Source organism: Hylobates moloch, unplaced genomic scaffold, assembly GCF_009828535.3.
Source record: "Hylobates moloch isolate HMO894 unplaced genomic scaffold, HMol_V3 SCAFFOLD_11, whole genome shotgun sequence".
NCBI lineage: Eukaryota > Metazoa > Chordata > Mammalia > Primates > Hylobatidae > Hylobates > Hylobates moloch.
Window position 1 is genome coordinate 42,792,118 of NW_026652286.1, and position 16,538 is coordinate 42,808,655.

General features: G+C 39.8%; 1 protein-coding gene across 1 annotated transcript; it reads left to right on the forward strand.

The window, feature by feature from the left end:
• Window positions 1–10,629: 10,629 nt before the first annotated feature.
• On the forward strand, window positions 10,630–11,576 carry LOC116476420 (olfactory receptor 52R1). Its single transcript, XM_032166392.1, is given in 2 exon segments — window positions 10,630–10,990; window positions 10,993–11,576. Coding segments are annotated over 2 exon segments (945 nt in total).
• Window positions 11,577–16,538: the final 4,962 nt, after the last annotated feature.

A 16,538-nucleotide genomic window follows, 5' to 3' on the forward strand; every position in this document is an offset into this window, starting at 1 on the left:
TCCTAAAATGTATAAAAGCAAGCTGTACCCCGACTGTATTGGGCACAAGTAGTCAGGACCTCCTGAAGCTGTGCCACGGGTGTGTTCTTAACCTTGGCAAAATAAATTTTCTAAATTGATTGAGACTTGCCTCAGATACTTTACTATGCTCTAATTTTCTCTAAACATTTTTAAGGGTTGGTTTATTAATACAGTGGATAAGATTACTGGCTCTCCTTGCTGGCTACAGAGCCAGTAGTTTTATCCACTGTATTAGACTAACCCTTTAAAATGCTCAGAAAAAAACTACTTAGAGCATAATAACCCTTGGAACACAACCTGGTTTGCAGACACTGTTTGAAAATCTCACCAATTCACTGTTAAGTCTGTGTAGACTGAAACGATTTTTACTGGGCTCTTTTTGTAGGTCATCTTTCTCCCAATTATATTAAAGCATTAGATTCTGCTCTTTATCTACTCTTTGTCAAGCGCTTCATAATTCCACACTACTATTCTATATTTACTTTTTTTCAGTTCTTCATTCTTTTTTATTCTTGATGAGGAGTATTCTATTGCTTAAGTGTGGCAAATTTTGTTTAATCTTTGATTGACAGATATTTGGGTTGTTTCCATATTTTAGGTGTTATGAATACAGCTGCTATAAGCATCTTTAGACATTTTTGGTGGATGTATAAACCATTTATTTGGAGTATGCAACTAAAAGTGAAATTGCTCGCTCAAAATGTGGTCTAGTTTTACTAGAAATTGCAAAAGAGATTCAATTTATGAGTGCTCCAATTGCTCCTCATTTTTACCAATACTTAGTGTTGTCAGTGCACTTAATTTTAGCTGTTCTAATTAGTTTATATTGTTAAATTGTTACAGTTTAAACTCTCATTTACCTAATGAATAATAATGTTGAATAATAATAATAAACCTTTTCATATGCGCATTGACCATTTGTCTACCTCTTGCTGTACAGGGCCTGTTTAAACCATTTGCTTGTATTTTTCATGAGTTGGTTTTCCTTTTTATTGATTATGGGGCTCTCTTTGTCAGATATATGCATTGTGAATGTTTTCTCTGTGACTTGACTTTTCACTTTTGTATTGGTCTCTTTTGAAGTAGATTTTTTTTTATTTTAATGAAGATCAATTGTTGATCTTCTTTTGTATTGTGGCTAATGATTTTGTGTCCTGTATAAGAAATCTGCTTTCCCCAAGTTCATAAAAATATTACTGTACTTTTTAAAGAAGCTCTATAGCTTTAGCTTTCAAATTTAGGTTTATTTTACACCTCAAATAAAGATATTTTACTTTGAGGTAGAAGGTGAGTTTCACTTTGTTTTTTCATACAGATTTCTAATTGTTCTAGCACCATAAAAACATTGTTCTGTCACTGAATAGAATTGATTCATCTATTGAAAATTAATTACTGGCAGTGTGTGGTGGCTCCTGCCTGTAATCCTAGCACTTTGGGAAGCCAAGGCGGTGGATAGCTTGAGCCCAGGAGTTTGAGAGCAGGCCAGCTGGGCAACATAGCAAGACCCCATCTCTAAAAATAAATAAATAAATAAAAAGGAAAATCAATTACTGATACATTTAAAGCTATTTCCGGTTTCTTTATCAATTTTTCAATAATGTATTGATCTATTTTTACATAAATACAAGGCCACCCTTAGGGTAAGTGTCTAGATAAACAATTTCATTAAAACTATTTAAAAGTCCACTGGTGCATACAACATATAACTATTTATAAGTGATGACATAAAATAATAGATTAACATGGTGGCAGGCACCTGTAATCCCAGCTACTTAGGAGGCTGAGGCAGGAAAATCTCTTGAACCCAGATAGTGAAGTTTGCAGTGAGCTGAGATTGCACCACTGCACTCTAGCCTGGACAACAGAGTGACACTCTATCTCAAAAAAAAAAAAAAAAAAAGAACAATAGATTAAAATGTACTTATTGGTATATTCATTTTCCAGGACTCCCATATATATATATACACACACACACTCACACATATACATACATATAAATATATACATATAATATCTGTGGAAAAAAAAAAGAAAATCTCAGGATGCCAAATTTACTATGCCAAAAGGAAAAAGTTAAGCCCAGAAGCTAAATTACACACACACATCTGCCTTTCCTTTTGTTTCTAAACATAGTTACAGAAAGAAGGCTATATGTCTCCACAGAAGGCCTCCCTCACCCTGACAGTGTAAATTAACAGGCTGTCTTCACAGGTTCATTTTAGGAGGAAACTAGAAATCATCCCCCCCATCCACCCTGAAACAAATACTTATTTGACTGCTTCCTCTACTCTATGCTTATCTTATGTCAAGTGCGATTTAATGAGTGTGAAATAAATACATAGATTGTTCCCTCTATCCAACCCTTTTCACCTGCAACATACTGGATTCAGTAGCCTAATCAAAGCCTCACAAGAATGTGATCATATCCTACCTCTTTTTTTCTCTCCCCCTTCCCCTTCTGCCCACTTTTCCCCTTTAATCACTGAAGCCCTCAAAATCCTCTTCAGAAAAAGTACAGGCCACGCATTCTACCGTGGCTGTGTCTGTCTTCCCTAGGCATGTCTCCTCAACCTTGGCAACATAAACCTCTAAATGAATTGAGACTTGCCTCAGTCATTTTCTTCAGTTTCACATATCTATCTCTTTATATAATACAAATACATTATATATGTCTATGTAATATTTATGTTACATATCATATACTACATATACACATCATATACTACACGTATACATATACATATATATACACACACCAACATATTTCTAAATAGATATGCTGAATTGTCTCAGAATTCTCATGTCAATATCCCCAACAACCTTTTTTTCCAACAAAAGTTTCTTTCTAAACATCCTTTCTGCCCTGCCTTTGTAACCCTACAATTGCAGATTGGCGTGACTATAAGTTTATCGTAACCAACCTTTATTGGGCTCTCAAAACTGCCCAGAAACCTTGGTACATTCCAGTGGAAACTGGGCTTCAACAAAGGGCTGTGAGCGAGGTTTAGAGTCCTCAGTGTATCCTGGAGAGGTACCAGCTTTGGAAAGACTCAAATGATGACGGGCCTCTGGGAGGATCAATCAGAAAAATTCTGAAATTTCTAGTATATGCTCCTTTCACCTTGAAATCCCCTACTAAACTTAAAAAGTAGTGTGGATAGTCTGACAAATGCTTTCCACAAGAGCCTGGGTCATGCCTGCTTAGAGTCAAGTGGCATTTGGGACTGTGGAAGAGTCAGAAATGAAACACCACAGGTCCTATCCTGGATGTCATATTCTGTTGAAAGAGAAAAGTGTCCCTAAAAATGCAAGAAGAAAAAGAAGGCAAAGGGACCTGAATTTTGTTGTGCTTCCAATATACTAAGAACATCACATACCGAAGTTAAAGGAAAGAAACAACAAAAAGAAAGAAAAACGATTTGCAAAGAATGAAATCATGTATTTTGCAGCAACATGGATGGAACTAGAGGCCGTTATCCTAAGCAAATTAACTTAAAGCAGGAACAGAAAACCAAATACCACATGTTTTCATTTACAAGTGAAAGCTAAACATTATGTACACATGGACAGAAAGAAGGGAACAACAGACACTGGGGCCTACTTGAGCGTGGAGGTTGGATTGAGGGTGAGGATAAAAAACTACCTATTGAGTACTGTACTTATCAACTAGGTGATAAAATAACCTGTACACCAAACCCCTGTGACATGCAATTTACCCTATAACAAACTGGCATAGGTACTCCCTGAATCTAAATAAAAGTTGAAAGGAAACATTAAAAGAAAAAGAAAAATAATTTGAAGCCAGAAATTCCAATGTACAATGTCAGCCTGATCTCCAAAATAATACTTTGAATATTTCCTGTATACCTGGACTCTCTAAAAAAGAAAATGATACTTCTGATTTTGTAGGCTGATAGGTGAAAAATTATGACCTTTGTGACCTTGATCATTACCATCTATCATATACATATCGATGTAAACCTGATAACCTTGGTAATTTTATCCATTTAAATGTATGTTGCACTTTGTATTTTGCTCAAGTCTGACAGATTGCACTCTTTGCAAACAAATCATTCTTTGCATTCTTATGTGTTTTCCTTTCTCAAATATTCCTCAATGTTTAGATTAAAAACATTAGATTTAAAAATCTGGATTCTGTATTCAAACAGAGGAAGCTCTGTGTAGGCATTCACTGTTCAGATTGAGTGAAGAGGGCCTTCAGCCTAACAAAGTTTCAGAACTGACTATGGCATGGTCTTCTTTGGAATTCCTTTCACCTATCTGGATAATCACTCACTCAGAGGTGAGGGGTCTCAGAACCATAGCTACCTTAGTAAACACTGATACACTAATGGATGCTCAACATCCTTATTAACCCGACACTCCTTGTATTTACATACTCATATGTACACACACTGTGTGCAACCTCACACTGCCAGGTATGTAGCTAGGCATGTGCCTTCACAAAGTGTGTGTATTCAGTAACCTTGAACTCATAGCATGATGGTAGCACACTAATGATACATACTTAAAGCAAATTATGATTCATACTTTGATACACACATATGCTTATTCACACAAATACTCACACTTATATGCAAATTCAGTGCCTTATACATGTGTTTATTAACATATCTCTCAGATACACACAGCGACTTACATGACATATCAACACAGTTTCATATTGTACAAAATATCCCCTGAATTATAAATATACACACTCTGACTAAAAAAAAAATACATGCATACAGATAAAATCACATTCATGTAATCTCAACAACATACCTTTTTTGCACAAGCATTCAAATCCCCTGCCTTCCCACTTCTGTATACAGAGGAGAGAGGAAAGGGATGGGTTAATGCTTCCAGCTTTAGTCTCCAGTCTCAGAGGAAGCCAGTGTGCATATGAGGCACTGGAGCTCAGGGGAGTGAGAAAACTAATACTTAAAGGTCGGAAACGTCCAGACATAACCCTTTAAATATGCCTTGATCTGAGGTCTCTGCCAAAGGCTGAATTTCAGAACTCCTTCTGGCCATGCCATGCTTGGTTAAAGACAGAGTAGAGGTCAAGGTGAGTGATTATCTGTACCTCAAGCATCTCTGCCCATCACAGAAAGCATTAGGAGTTATAGAGCTCCCAGAAGCAGGAAGGCCAATGCAATGGCCTAACTCACTAGGAGCTTCAGGTCTGCAGATCCAAGACCACTGATCTTCATTCTAAGAATGGGAGAAGACTCAGTGCTCCCACTGTGTCCTCCAGGGAGACCTGAGAAAGGTAGGAATACCACCTCCACACACATTTCCATAAAAGAGGTGGCTCTGAACCCCACACTGCTCCAGCATTATTGCTCTATCTTATTTTCAGATACCTCAAAGTGAAAAAACAGCTTCCTAGAAGCTATTCCTTAGCAAAATCTCTCAGTTGATTTTATCTTCTATTCCCTCACTGGCTTGAGCAACACAGCTGACTGATTAACTATTCTCAAATAATGGGTGAGATCATTGAAATCCAACAGAGCCAGTGGGTGTTATAGTTGGAATCAAACCCCGTCTGACAGGTGAAAATTGAGCTCCACTCAGTGTGATAATATAGTTCTTGTAACCATATTTATATAACAAAACCCTACATGGAGGTTTTACAAGTTAGATTTTATTTTGGGAAACAGAAAAATTAAATCTGACGTTAAATGTGTTATGTCCTTAGTTATAGTGTTTGAAAATGACATGATTTCATTTCAACTTTCAGTATGTACTATGTTCATAAGAATTCTAGCCTGTGGAGGGGAACAGACTTAAAAGCAGTGTTGGGGAGAAAGAAGTACTAGGGAAGAAGAGAAATTATATGGTTCTTTCTTTTCCTACCTTTTAGAGAATGCACATTCCATTTTTCAACACAGCAGCAAGCTGACAACCTGTGCTTCCTATGTTGAAAACTTCACATACTGGACAAAAATGGCTAAGTATTGGTTAATTCCATGTCCACTCCACATGCCTTGAAGCATTAAGTCTGCCTGTGTTATATTCATAAGTCTGTGAGAAAAGAAAGATAACGGAACCACTGACAGTGACGGCACTAGATTCCATAGGTCAGCAGAGGAAAATGGAGAGAAGAAAGGGAGGCACCTGTCAACAGTCCCCATCTCTCAATTCAGTCTTGGATACCAGGGCAGCCCTGCTCCTCCATTGTCTACCAAAAAAAAAAAAGAAAATCTGAGAGCAGAAAAGCAGAGCAAGCAGAATGGAATGAGGAATGCTGAGAGACATAACTTCATGGGGAAGCTCTGCCCTGTGAAAAGCCTACTGGGGAGTCTGAAGTACGAGTGAATGGGAAGACAGAAACTGGTTTGTAAAGGGGCTATAGAATATAGGTAGCTGAAACATGGCTGAGGAGAAACTCATCACTTCCTAAGGAGGGTGCAGAACAGGAGAGTTCTCCATTAAGGCTCATGGGCAGAATACATTAAAGATGTCCTCCAAGAGAAAGCAGCACACACCCAAAGATCCAAGGAGGCCAAGCTGGAGACTGTGCTGGAGGCTCCAGCCCAGTGAAGTAGCAGGGACCCTGGGTCCAAATTCAGATATTCTTCTAATTCAGCATCCAGTTGTGCACACCCCCTTCATGTTTGCGTTTGTCATGATAGGACAGCAAACTCTGCTTTCCCCAACCTGGGCAGAGTCTGAATTGTTATCTAGCACAGGCAGCATGAGTACCACCAAGAGCACTGGCTGCAAAGTCATGCACCTGGATACTTACTTGCTGTGTGATCTTGGGTAGATCATGTAACTAGCCTGAACTCTGTTTTCTCATTGTTATAGGAGGATGCAGAGGTTTTGTGTGAGTTAGAAACAATAAAATTTGGGCTGGGCATAGTGGCATATGTCTTTAATTCCAGCACTTTGGGAGGCCAAGGCTGGCTGGTAACTTGAGCCCAAGAGTTTGAGACAAGCTTGGGTAATATAGTGAGACCCTGTCTCTATTAAAAATACAAAAAATTTGCTGGGTGTGGTGGCGCGTATCCGTAGTTCCAGCTACCCGGAAAGCTGAGGTGGGAGGATCAACTAAACCCAGAAGTTCAAGGCTAGAGTGAGCTGTGATCACACCATTGCACTCCAGCCTGGACAACAGAGTGAAAGCATGTCTCAAAAGAAAAAGAACAAGCAAATAAACAAATTTTTTATCATTTTTTTTAAATTATACTTTAAGTTCCAGGGTACAAGTGCACAATGTGCAGGTTTGTTGCATGTGTATACATGTGCCATGTTGGTTTGCTGAACCCATCAACTCATCATTTACATTAGGTATTTCTCCTAATGCTATCCCTCCCCGAACACCCCAACCCTGGACAGGCCCCCAGTGTGTGATGTTCCCCACCCTGTATCCATGTGTTCTTGTTGTTCAACTCCCACCTATGAGTAAGAACATGCGATGTTTGGTTTTCTGTCCTTGTGATAGTTTGCTTAGAATGATGGTTTCCAGCTTCATCCATGTCCCTGCAAAGGACACGAATTCATCCTTTTTATGCCTGCATAGTATTCCATGGTGTATATGTGCCACATTTTCTTAATCCAGTCTATCATTAATGGACATTTGGGTTGGTTCCAAGTCTCTGCTATTATGAATAGATGCTAGAGAGGATGTGGAGAAATAGGAATGCTTTTACACTGTTGGTGGGAGTATAAATTAGTTCAACCATTATGGAAGACGGTATGGCGATTCCTTAAGGATCTAGAACTAGAAATATCATTTGACACAGCGATCCCATTACTGGGTATTTACCCAAAGGTTTATAAATCATGCTACTCTAAAGACACATGCACATGTATGTTTATTAAACAAATTTTTTAAGTCTATAGTGTAATGTCTCCAAAAATAACAATTATTTATTTATTTATTTTTAAATTTTACTTTAAGTTCCGGGATACATAACAATTTATACATTTTGAGAAATTGTACGTTTGGCCAGCACCCCTTATATTGCCTCATACAGCAATGAGGATGGTCTGGGTATGCTTTTCAAGGTACCCCTGAACCTGGGGGACTGTCCCCATGACAGTTCGAGGGCGATATACAGGGGCAAGTGACAAAAAGACTTTGGCTCAAACAGAATTTACAAAACAGCTTGGAAAGTCTGGGACAGGCAAAGGGGGACAGAGATATAGGTGGACCCCAGATATAGGTGGCTTTGAATTTTTACCATACTCTACATACAAGTATTTGTTTTGAGCAAACCTATATCTTATTCTCTGGCATGATGGTCAAGATTCCAGTTTAGATCTAGACTTATAAAGTCTGAGCCCTATTTCTCCCAGTCTGTTATAAATCTTGAGAAATTTATCAGGGTGCTGTATTCAGGAGACCCATCTCATGTACACAGACACACATACGCTCAAAATAAAGGGATGGAGGAAGATTTACCAAGCAAATGGAAAACAAAAAAAGGCAGGGATTGCAATCCTAGTCTCTGATAAAACAGACTTTAAACCAACAAAGATCAAAAGAGACAAAGAAGGCCATTACATAATGGTAAAGGGATCAATTCAACAAGAAGAGCTAACTATCCTAAATATATATGCACCCAATACAGGAGCACCCAGATTCATAAAGCAAGTCCTTAGAGACCTACAAAGAGACTTAGACTCCCACACAATAATAATGGGAGACTTTAACACTCCACTGTCAACATTAAACAGATCAATGAGACAGAAAGTTAACAAGGATATCCAGGAATTGAACTCAGCTCTGCACCAAGCAGACCTAATAGACATCTACAGAACTCTCCACCCCAAATCAACAGAATATACATTCTTCTCAGCACCACATCGCACTTATTCCAAAATTGACCACATAATTGGAATTAAAGCACTCCTCAGCAAATGTAAGAGAAATTTAGAAAAAGACAAGGCCTTTTGGGGATCTCGAAGAAATTCTTTTTAGGAATCTTTTTTTTTTTTCTAGCGAATGAGACATGTGTTAGTTCCAAGAGGTGATGGGTATTTAAATGCATCCTTTTCTTGCCCAAGTGTTTCTCTTTTGAAGGCAGTAAGAACTGAGGCTTTCAAACAAAGCACAGACAACTGAGTTTAGTGAAAAAGTGTTGGGTAAGAACAAAATGAGCTTTGTGCCATCGATTCTGAGATTGATAGTGATCACCAAAAATCTCAACGAGTGGAATAAACTCAGGTAAGATGAATAGAGACAGACAGTGGGGCTCACACAGTATCCACTGTAGCAGGGCCACCTCTATGGCCTCAAGGTAGTCAATAGGGCTCTATCTGGGCGTTTAGAATATTGTTAATCAGTTAATGAGTCTGCTGCCTTTGAATAATGACATTTATTTGCTACTTTCTTCAGGAATATTTTATTAAACTCCTACTCTGCACCAAGCACAGAGATGCTAGAGATAGTGTGGGGTTCATGGCTGACTTTATGAAAAACTCCTCTTCTAGGACAGAGGTTGGCAAACTACAGCCTGGAAACCAACACCTGCTCGCGACCCATTTTTGTAAACAAAGGTTTACTGGAACACACCACACTCACACATTTATGTGTTGACTATGGTTACTTTCACACTACAATGGTTGAATTGATCTGCTGCAACAGACAGTATAGGCCACAATTTCTCAAAATTTTGTGATCTCACTGTTTAAAGAAAAAAAGTTTGCTAACTTCTTGTCTAGGAGAAACCTACACTAAAGATAATAAATTAAATTATAAATGTACAATTGGCCAGTAGATTAACTTCCCACCCAAGCTCTTGTGGTAACTGACCTAGATTCAAAGCTAACTTCAAAGCAATACATAAATTGCTATAGGCTTGCAAACTCTACTGACTTCCTACTCTAAGGAGTTGGCCAAGTGGCTAACCAGAGGTTTAAAAAGGACCTGTGGAAAAGTTTAAACTAATCGGCTGTTAGTTCTATAGAACTGAAGAGCAAGAATTACTATAATATTACTTGTCATGATGATTTTCCCTTAGCAGATGCTACTTTCAAGAAAAATATTGATTCTTTTTATTTTTTTTTTTTTTTGAGACAGTCTCGCTCTGACACCCAGGCTGGAGTGCGGTGGTGTGATCTCAGCTCACTGCAAAACCCAACTCCTGGGTTCAAGCAATTCTTCTTCCTCAGCCTCCTGAGTAGCTGGGACTATAGGCATGCTCTACCATGCCTGGCTAATGGGTTTTTTTTTTTTTTTTGTATTTTTAGTAGAAAAGGGGTTCCACCATGTCATCCAGGCTGGTCTTGAACTCCTGACCTCAAGCAATCCACCTGCCTCAGCCTCCCAAAGTGCTAGGATTATAGGTGTGAGTCACCACACCTGGCCAAGAAAAATATTGATTCTTAAAAAACAGTTACACATGCAACTAGTATGTTCCACCCCATTTTGAATGACATAAGTACGAAAAACAACAGAGTAACATCATGTCATGTTGCAACATATTATTTATTAAAAGAGTTGAAATTACTCTAGTTTATAATCAAACCTAATCACCCTGGTATCTAATAGTCCCATCCAAAAGCCTTGTATGTAATAATAACATTTGTTTTGATTGTTATCATCTGCAGAGAGTAGATTGCCTTCCCGGTGGAGACCATATTAACCAGCCCATGGTGCTGGCTTCAGGGAACAGCTCTTCTCATCCTGCGTCCTTCATCCTGCTTGGAATCCCAGGCCTCAAGAGTTTCCAGTTTTGGATTGCCTTTCCGTTCTGTGCCATGTATGCTGTGGCTGTTGTTGGAAATATCACTCTCCTCCATGCAATCAGAATTGACCACACCCTGCATGAGCCCATGTACCTCTTTCTGGCCAGGCTGGCCATCACTGACCTGGTCCTCTCCTCCTCCACTCAACCTAAGATGTTGGCCATATTCTGGTTTCATGCTCATGAGACTGAGTACCATGCCTGCCTCATCCAGGTGTTCTTCATCCATGCCTTTTCTTCTGTGGAGTCTGGGGTGCTCATGGCTATGCCCTGGACCACTAAGTGCTTATCTGCTTCCCACTCCGACACTCTAGCATCCTGACCCCATCAGTCATGATCAAACTGGGGACCATCGTGATGCTGAGAGGGCTGCTGTGGGTGAGCCCCTTCTGCTTCATGGTGTCTAGGATGCCCTTCTGCCAACACCAAGCCATTCCCCAGTCATACTGTGAGCACATGGCTGTGCTGAAGTTGGTGTGTGCTGATACAAGCATAAATCGTGGGTATGGGCTCTTTGTGGCCTTCTCAGTGGCTGGCTTTGATATGATTGTCATTGGTATGTCATACATGATGATTTTGAGAGCTGTGCTTCAGTTGCCCTCAGGTGAAGCCCACCTCAAAGCTTTTAGCACATGTGCCTCCCATATCTGTGTCATCTTGGCTTTTTATATCTCAGCCCTTTTTTCTTTCCTCACCCACCGCTTTGGCCATCATGTGCCCCAAGTTGTACACATCCTGTTTGCTAATCTCTATCTACTGATACCTCCCATGCTCAACCCCATCATTTACGGAGTTAGAACCAAACAGATTAGGGACAGGGTTATCCAAGGATGTTGTGGAAACGTCCCCTGAGCAAAGGATCAGTGTATCCCCATCACTTACATTGCCCCACTAATGTGGGGACATTAATGAACATTTGACAGGCAATTACTTATAATCACTAAGTCAGCTCTGTAAATAACTGGCTCAGAGGTAAGCAACCCTCTAGAGGCAAGAGAAACAATTTTCAGGGTACCTAGAAAAGACATACTTGAGAGATGTGATGGATAAGAACAACTTTGTTGACTACATATTCATCATAACATGGAAATAAAAGTAGTTTTACCTATTAAATCAGTGAATATTTTAAAAGAATGTCATCTCCCACAGATGATTAAGATAAAAAAGTTGTTTTTACACTGTCAGTAGAAGTAGGTACACTTTGCTTAAAAGGAATTTAGAAATTTATATCAAATAATTTAAAAGTACATATATTTTCTTCATCTGAGAATATATTTATAAAAATAAAGTACATATATACAAAGACATGCATAAAATCATGCCTTATAAAAACAAAATATAAAATGATTCAAATATTGTCCTGTAAGATTACAGATGAAGCAATACTCAATTTAATTATCAGGTGCCATTTAACTATTTTATTTGGAAGGAGTATCTGAAAATTTGACAAATAGGCAAGATATAATCTTAAACAGAAAAGAAAAACTATTGCCCATAAGGCTTGATGCCAATTCTATTTTTTTTTTTTTTTTTGAGACGGAGTCTCTCTCTGTTGCCCAGGCTGGAGTGCAGTAGCGGGATCTCGGATCACTGCAAGCTCCGCCTCCCGGGTTCACGCCATTCTCCTGCCTCAGCCTCCCGAGTAGCTGGGACTACAGGCACCCACAACCACGCCCGGCTAATTTTTTTTGTATTTTTAGTAGAGATGGGGTTTCATCGTGTTAGCCAGGGTGGTCTTGGTCTCCTGACCTCATGATCCGCCCGTCTTGGCCTCCCAGAGTGCTGGGATTACAGGCGTGAGCCACCGTGCCCGGCCTTTGATGCCAATTCTAAACTGGAATACATACATAAAGAAAGGAATTCAGGAAATATATCCAAATGATAAAAAATAGCTCCTTGGAGTAGTGATGCTTATGGCATTTTCATTATATTTTTATACTTTAGTGTATTTTTAAATTTAATGTAATTATGTTTTTATTGATACAAAATGATTTTACATATTTAAGTGATACAGTGTGATGTTCACCTAGTACTTATCACAAGATGGCTTTTGCAGGTCCAGGTCCATTTTTATCTCATTTCTCCAAAATTGAATACAATACCACACCTCTCAGTCCCAAGGACTTCTTTTATCACCCTACAGAATTAAAATTGTAAAGGATATTGTCAGATAAGATAAATTTGTTATACAGATAGCAAATTGTCTTCCAGTCACTTTTTTAATAAAAAATAAAATATTTGTAACATTTTAAATTTCTATTCAAGTAATAGATTGAGCAATTACTCTTCACCTAGCATTCTGCCAAAAGGTGGGGATAGAATAGGGAACAAAAGAAACTGACAAACAGTTTCTAATTTGCATGATTTCCACCCAAAATCAAAACAATGAATACCTGCAATTCCAGCCCCAATATAGACATTAATTAGTTAAGCTGTATTACTCTATCATGATTGTAAGTAAACTTAAATATTCTGAACCAATGAAAATAGATTACTAACTTCAATGAAGAAGCCTTATGTCCAAAATATAAAGGATATGACTAACTCAAATGTGCCTGTAGTTGATATGATTTGGACCTGGCTCCCCTCCAAATCTGTTGAAATGTGATTCCCAGTGTTGGAGGTAGGGCCTAGTGGGAGGGATTGGATCATGGGGACAGATCCTTCATGAATGGCTTAGTACTATCTCCTTGGTGATGAGTGAGTTCTTTCTCAGTTAGTTCATGCGAGATCTGGTTATTTAAAAGAGTCCTAGCTGGGCTCGGTGGTTCACACCTGTAATCCCAGCACTTCGGGAGCCGAGGCAGGCGGATCACGAGGTCAAGAGATCAAGACCATCCTAGACAACATGGTGAAACCCGGTCTCAACTCAAAATACAAGATTAGCTGGACATGGTGGTGCATGCCTGTAGTCCCAGCTACTTAGGAGGCTGAGGCAGGAGAATCGCTTGAACTGGGGAGGTGGAGGTTGAGGTGAGCAGAGATCATGCCATTGCACTCCAGCATGGGCAACAAGAGGGAAACTCTGCCTCAAATAAATAAATAAATAAATAAATAAATAAATAAATAAATAAATAAAAAGTCGGGACCTCCCCCTCCCCCTTCTCTCTCTCATTCCCACTCCTGCCATGTGATGTACCAGCTCCTCCTTTGTCTTCTGCCATGATTGCACACTTTCTGAGGCCTCACCAAAAACAAGCTGGCACCATGATTGTGCAGCCTGCAAAACTGTGACCTAATTAAACTTTTCTTTATAAATAACCCAGCCTCAGATATTTCTTTATAGTGATGCAATGGACTAACAGAGGAAATTGGTACCAAGTGCAGGGTAGTTGCTGTAAAGATACCTGAAAATGTGGAAGCTGCTTTGCAACTGGGTAATGGGCAGAGGTTGGAAGAGTTCAGAGAACTCAGAAGAAGACAGGAAGACAAGGGAAAGTTTGGAACTTCTTAGAGACTGCTTAAATAATTGTGACCAAAATGCTAATAGAAATATGGGCAGTGAAGTTCATATGAACTTGAAGTGAAGAAACGAACTAAGTCCACATGAACTTGAAGTGAAGTGAAGAAAAGAAATATGGACAGTAAAATCCAGGCTGATGAGTTCTCAGATGGAAATGAGGACGCTGTTGGGAACTGGAATTAAGGTCATTTGTGTTACACCCGAGCAAAGGGCATGGCTGCATTCTGTCCATGTCCTAGGGACCTAAGAAAGTTTGAACTTAAAAGGGATGACTTAGAGTATCTGGAAGAAAAAATTTCTAAGCAGCAAATCATGCAAGAGATGGTCTCACTGCATCTAACAGGCTACAATCAGATATAGGAGCAAATAAATGACTTAAAGTAGGAACTTATATTTAAAAGGGAAGGAGAGCATAAACATTTGGAAAAGTCACAATCTGGCAATGTGATAGAAGAGGAAAGAGCATTTCCAGGACAGGAAGTCAAGTAAGCTCTGGAGAAATCACTTGCTAGAGAGATTAGTATGACTATAAAGAAGCCAAGTGCTAATATCCAAGCCAATGGGAAAAAAGGTCTTGAAGGCATTTCAGAGTATTTTGAGATAGTCCATCCCACCACAGGCCTAGAGGCCCAGGAAGAAAAAATGGTTTTGGGGGCCAGGCCTAGGGACCACTGCCCTGTGTAGCCTTGGGACACTGCTCCCTACATCCTGACTGTTCCAGCTACAACCATGGCTCAAAGGGCCCTAGGTGCAGCTTGGGCTGCCACTCTAGATTGTGCCAGCTGTAACCCTTGGCAGCTTCCATGTGGTGTTGTCTGCAGGCACACAGAATGCAAGCATGAAGGAGGCTTGCAGGCTTTCCTCTAAATTTCAGGGGATGTACTGGAAAGCCTGAGTGCCTAGGCAGAAGCCTGCTGCAGGGGAAGAACACTAACAGAGAGACTCTAGTAAGGCAGTGCTGAAGGGAAATGTGGTGTCAGAGTGTCCACACAGAGTCCCCACTGGGCCACTGACTAGTGGACCTGTGGAAAGGGGGCCACTGCCCTCCAGATCCCAGAATAGTAGAGCCAACAGTAGCTTGCATCCTGAGCCTGGAAAAGCCACAGGTACTCAACTCCAATCCATGAGAGCAGTCACAGGGACTGCACCTCCCAAAGCCACAGGGGTGGACTTCCCAAGCTCCCAAGAAGCCCACCTGTTGCACCAGTATATGCCCTAAATGAAGGACATGGAGTAAGGCGCAATTATTTTGGAGCTTTAAGGTTTAATGTCTGCCTGCTGGATTTCAGAACTATGTGGGGCTTATTGCCCCTTTCTTTTGGACAATTTCTCCCTTTTGGATTGGGAATATTTAATCAATGCCTGTACCACCATTGTATCTTGGAAGTAAGTAACTTGTTTTGATTTTACAGGCTCATAGGTGAAAGGAGATGAGTCCCAGATGAGACTTAGGACTTTGGACTTGTTGCTGGAATGAGTTAAGACTTTGGGGGACTATTGGTAAAGGATGATTGTATTTTGCAATGTGAGAAGGACATAAAATTTGAAGTGCCAGGGGCATAATGATGCATTTTGGACGTTTGTACCCTCCAAATCTCATGTCAAAATGTGATCCCCAACATTGGTGGGAGGTAATTGTATCATGAGGGTGGATCTCTCATGAATGGCTTAGCACTATCTCCTTGGTGATGAGTGAGTTCTCCCTCAGTTAGTTCATGTGAGATCTTCTTGTTTAATAGAGCCTGAGACCTCCCCCTTCTCTCTCCTGCTCCCATTCTTACCATGTGATGTGCCAGCTCTCTCTTTGCCTTCCACCATGATTGCAAGCATCCTGAGGCCTTGCCAGAAGCCTAGAAGAGGCTGGTGCCATGCTTCTACAGTCTGCAGCCTGAGCCAATTAAGTCTCTTTTCTTTATAAATTACCCTCAGGTAATTTTCTTAAAGCCTCAGGTATTTTCTTAAAGCAAAACAATGGACTAACAAGATAAACATTTACAGAAGCTATCAAGTGAGAATGTTGACTGAGGGACTCGATTTTCCATTTGTAGGTGGGCAGAGACCTCACGGTGCCTCTCTTCCCTCAAATAAACAAATCTATAATCATAGTGACTAAGAAAAGGCCAGACAAAACCGCATTAAAGGCAGCTCCTGGTACATCAGCTTTTCGTGATTTTCAAACATGACTTAGAACCAAACTGTGATGTCAGGGCTCCGTTTTAGAGTACTTTCCAAAAGGGGAAAGCTTCATCAGTATTTTCTACTCTGCACAGAGCCAAACATAATGTTATTATTTTTTCATACTCAAATCAACAAGCAATTTTTGACCAATAACTGTTTCTCCAGTGCAATGC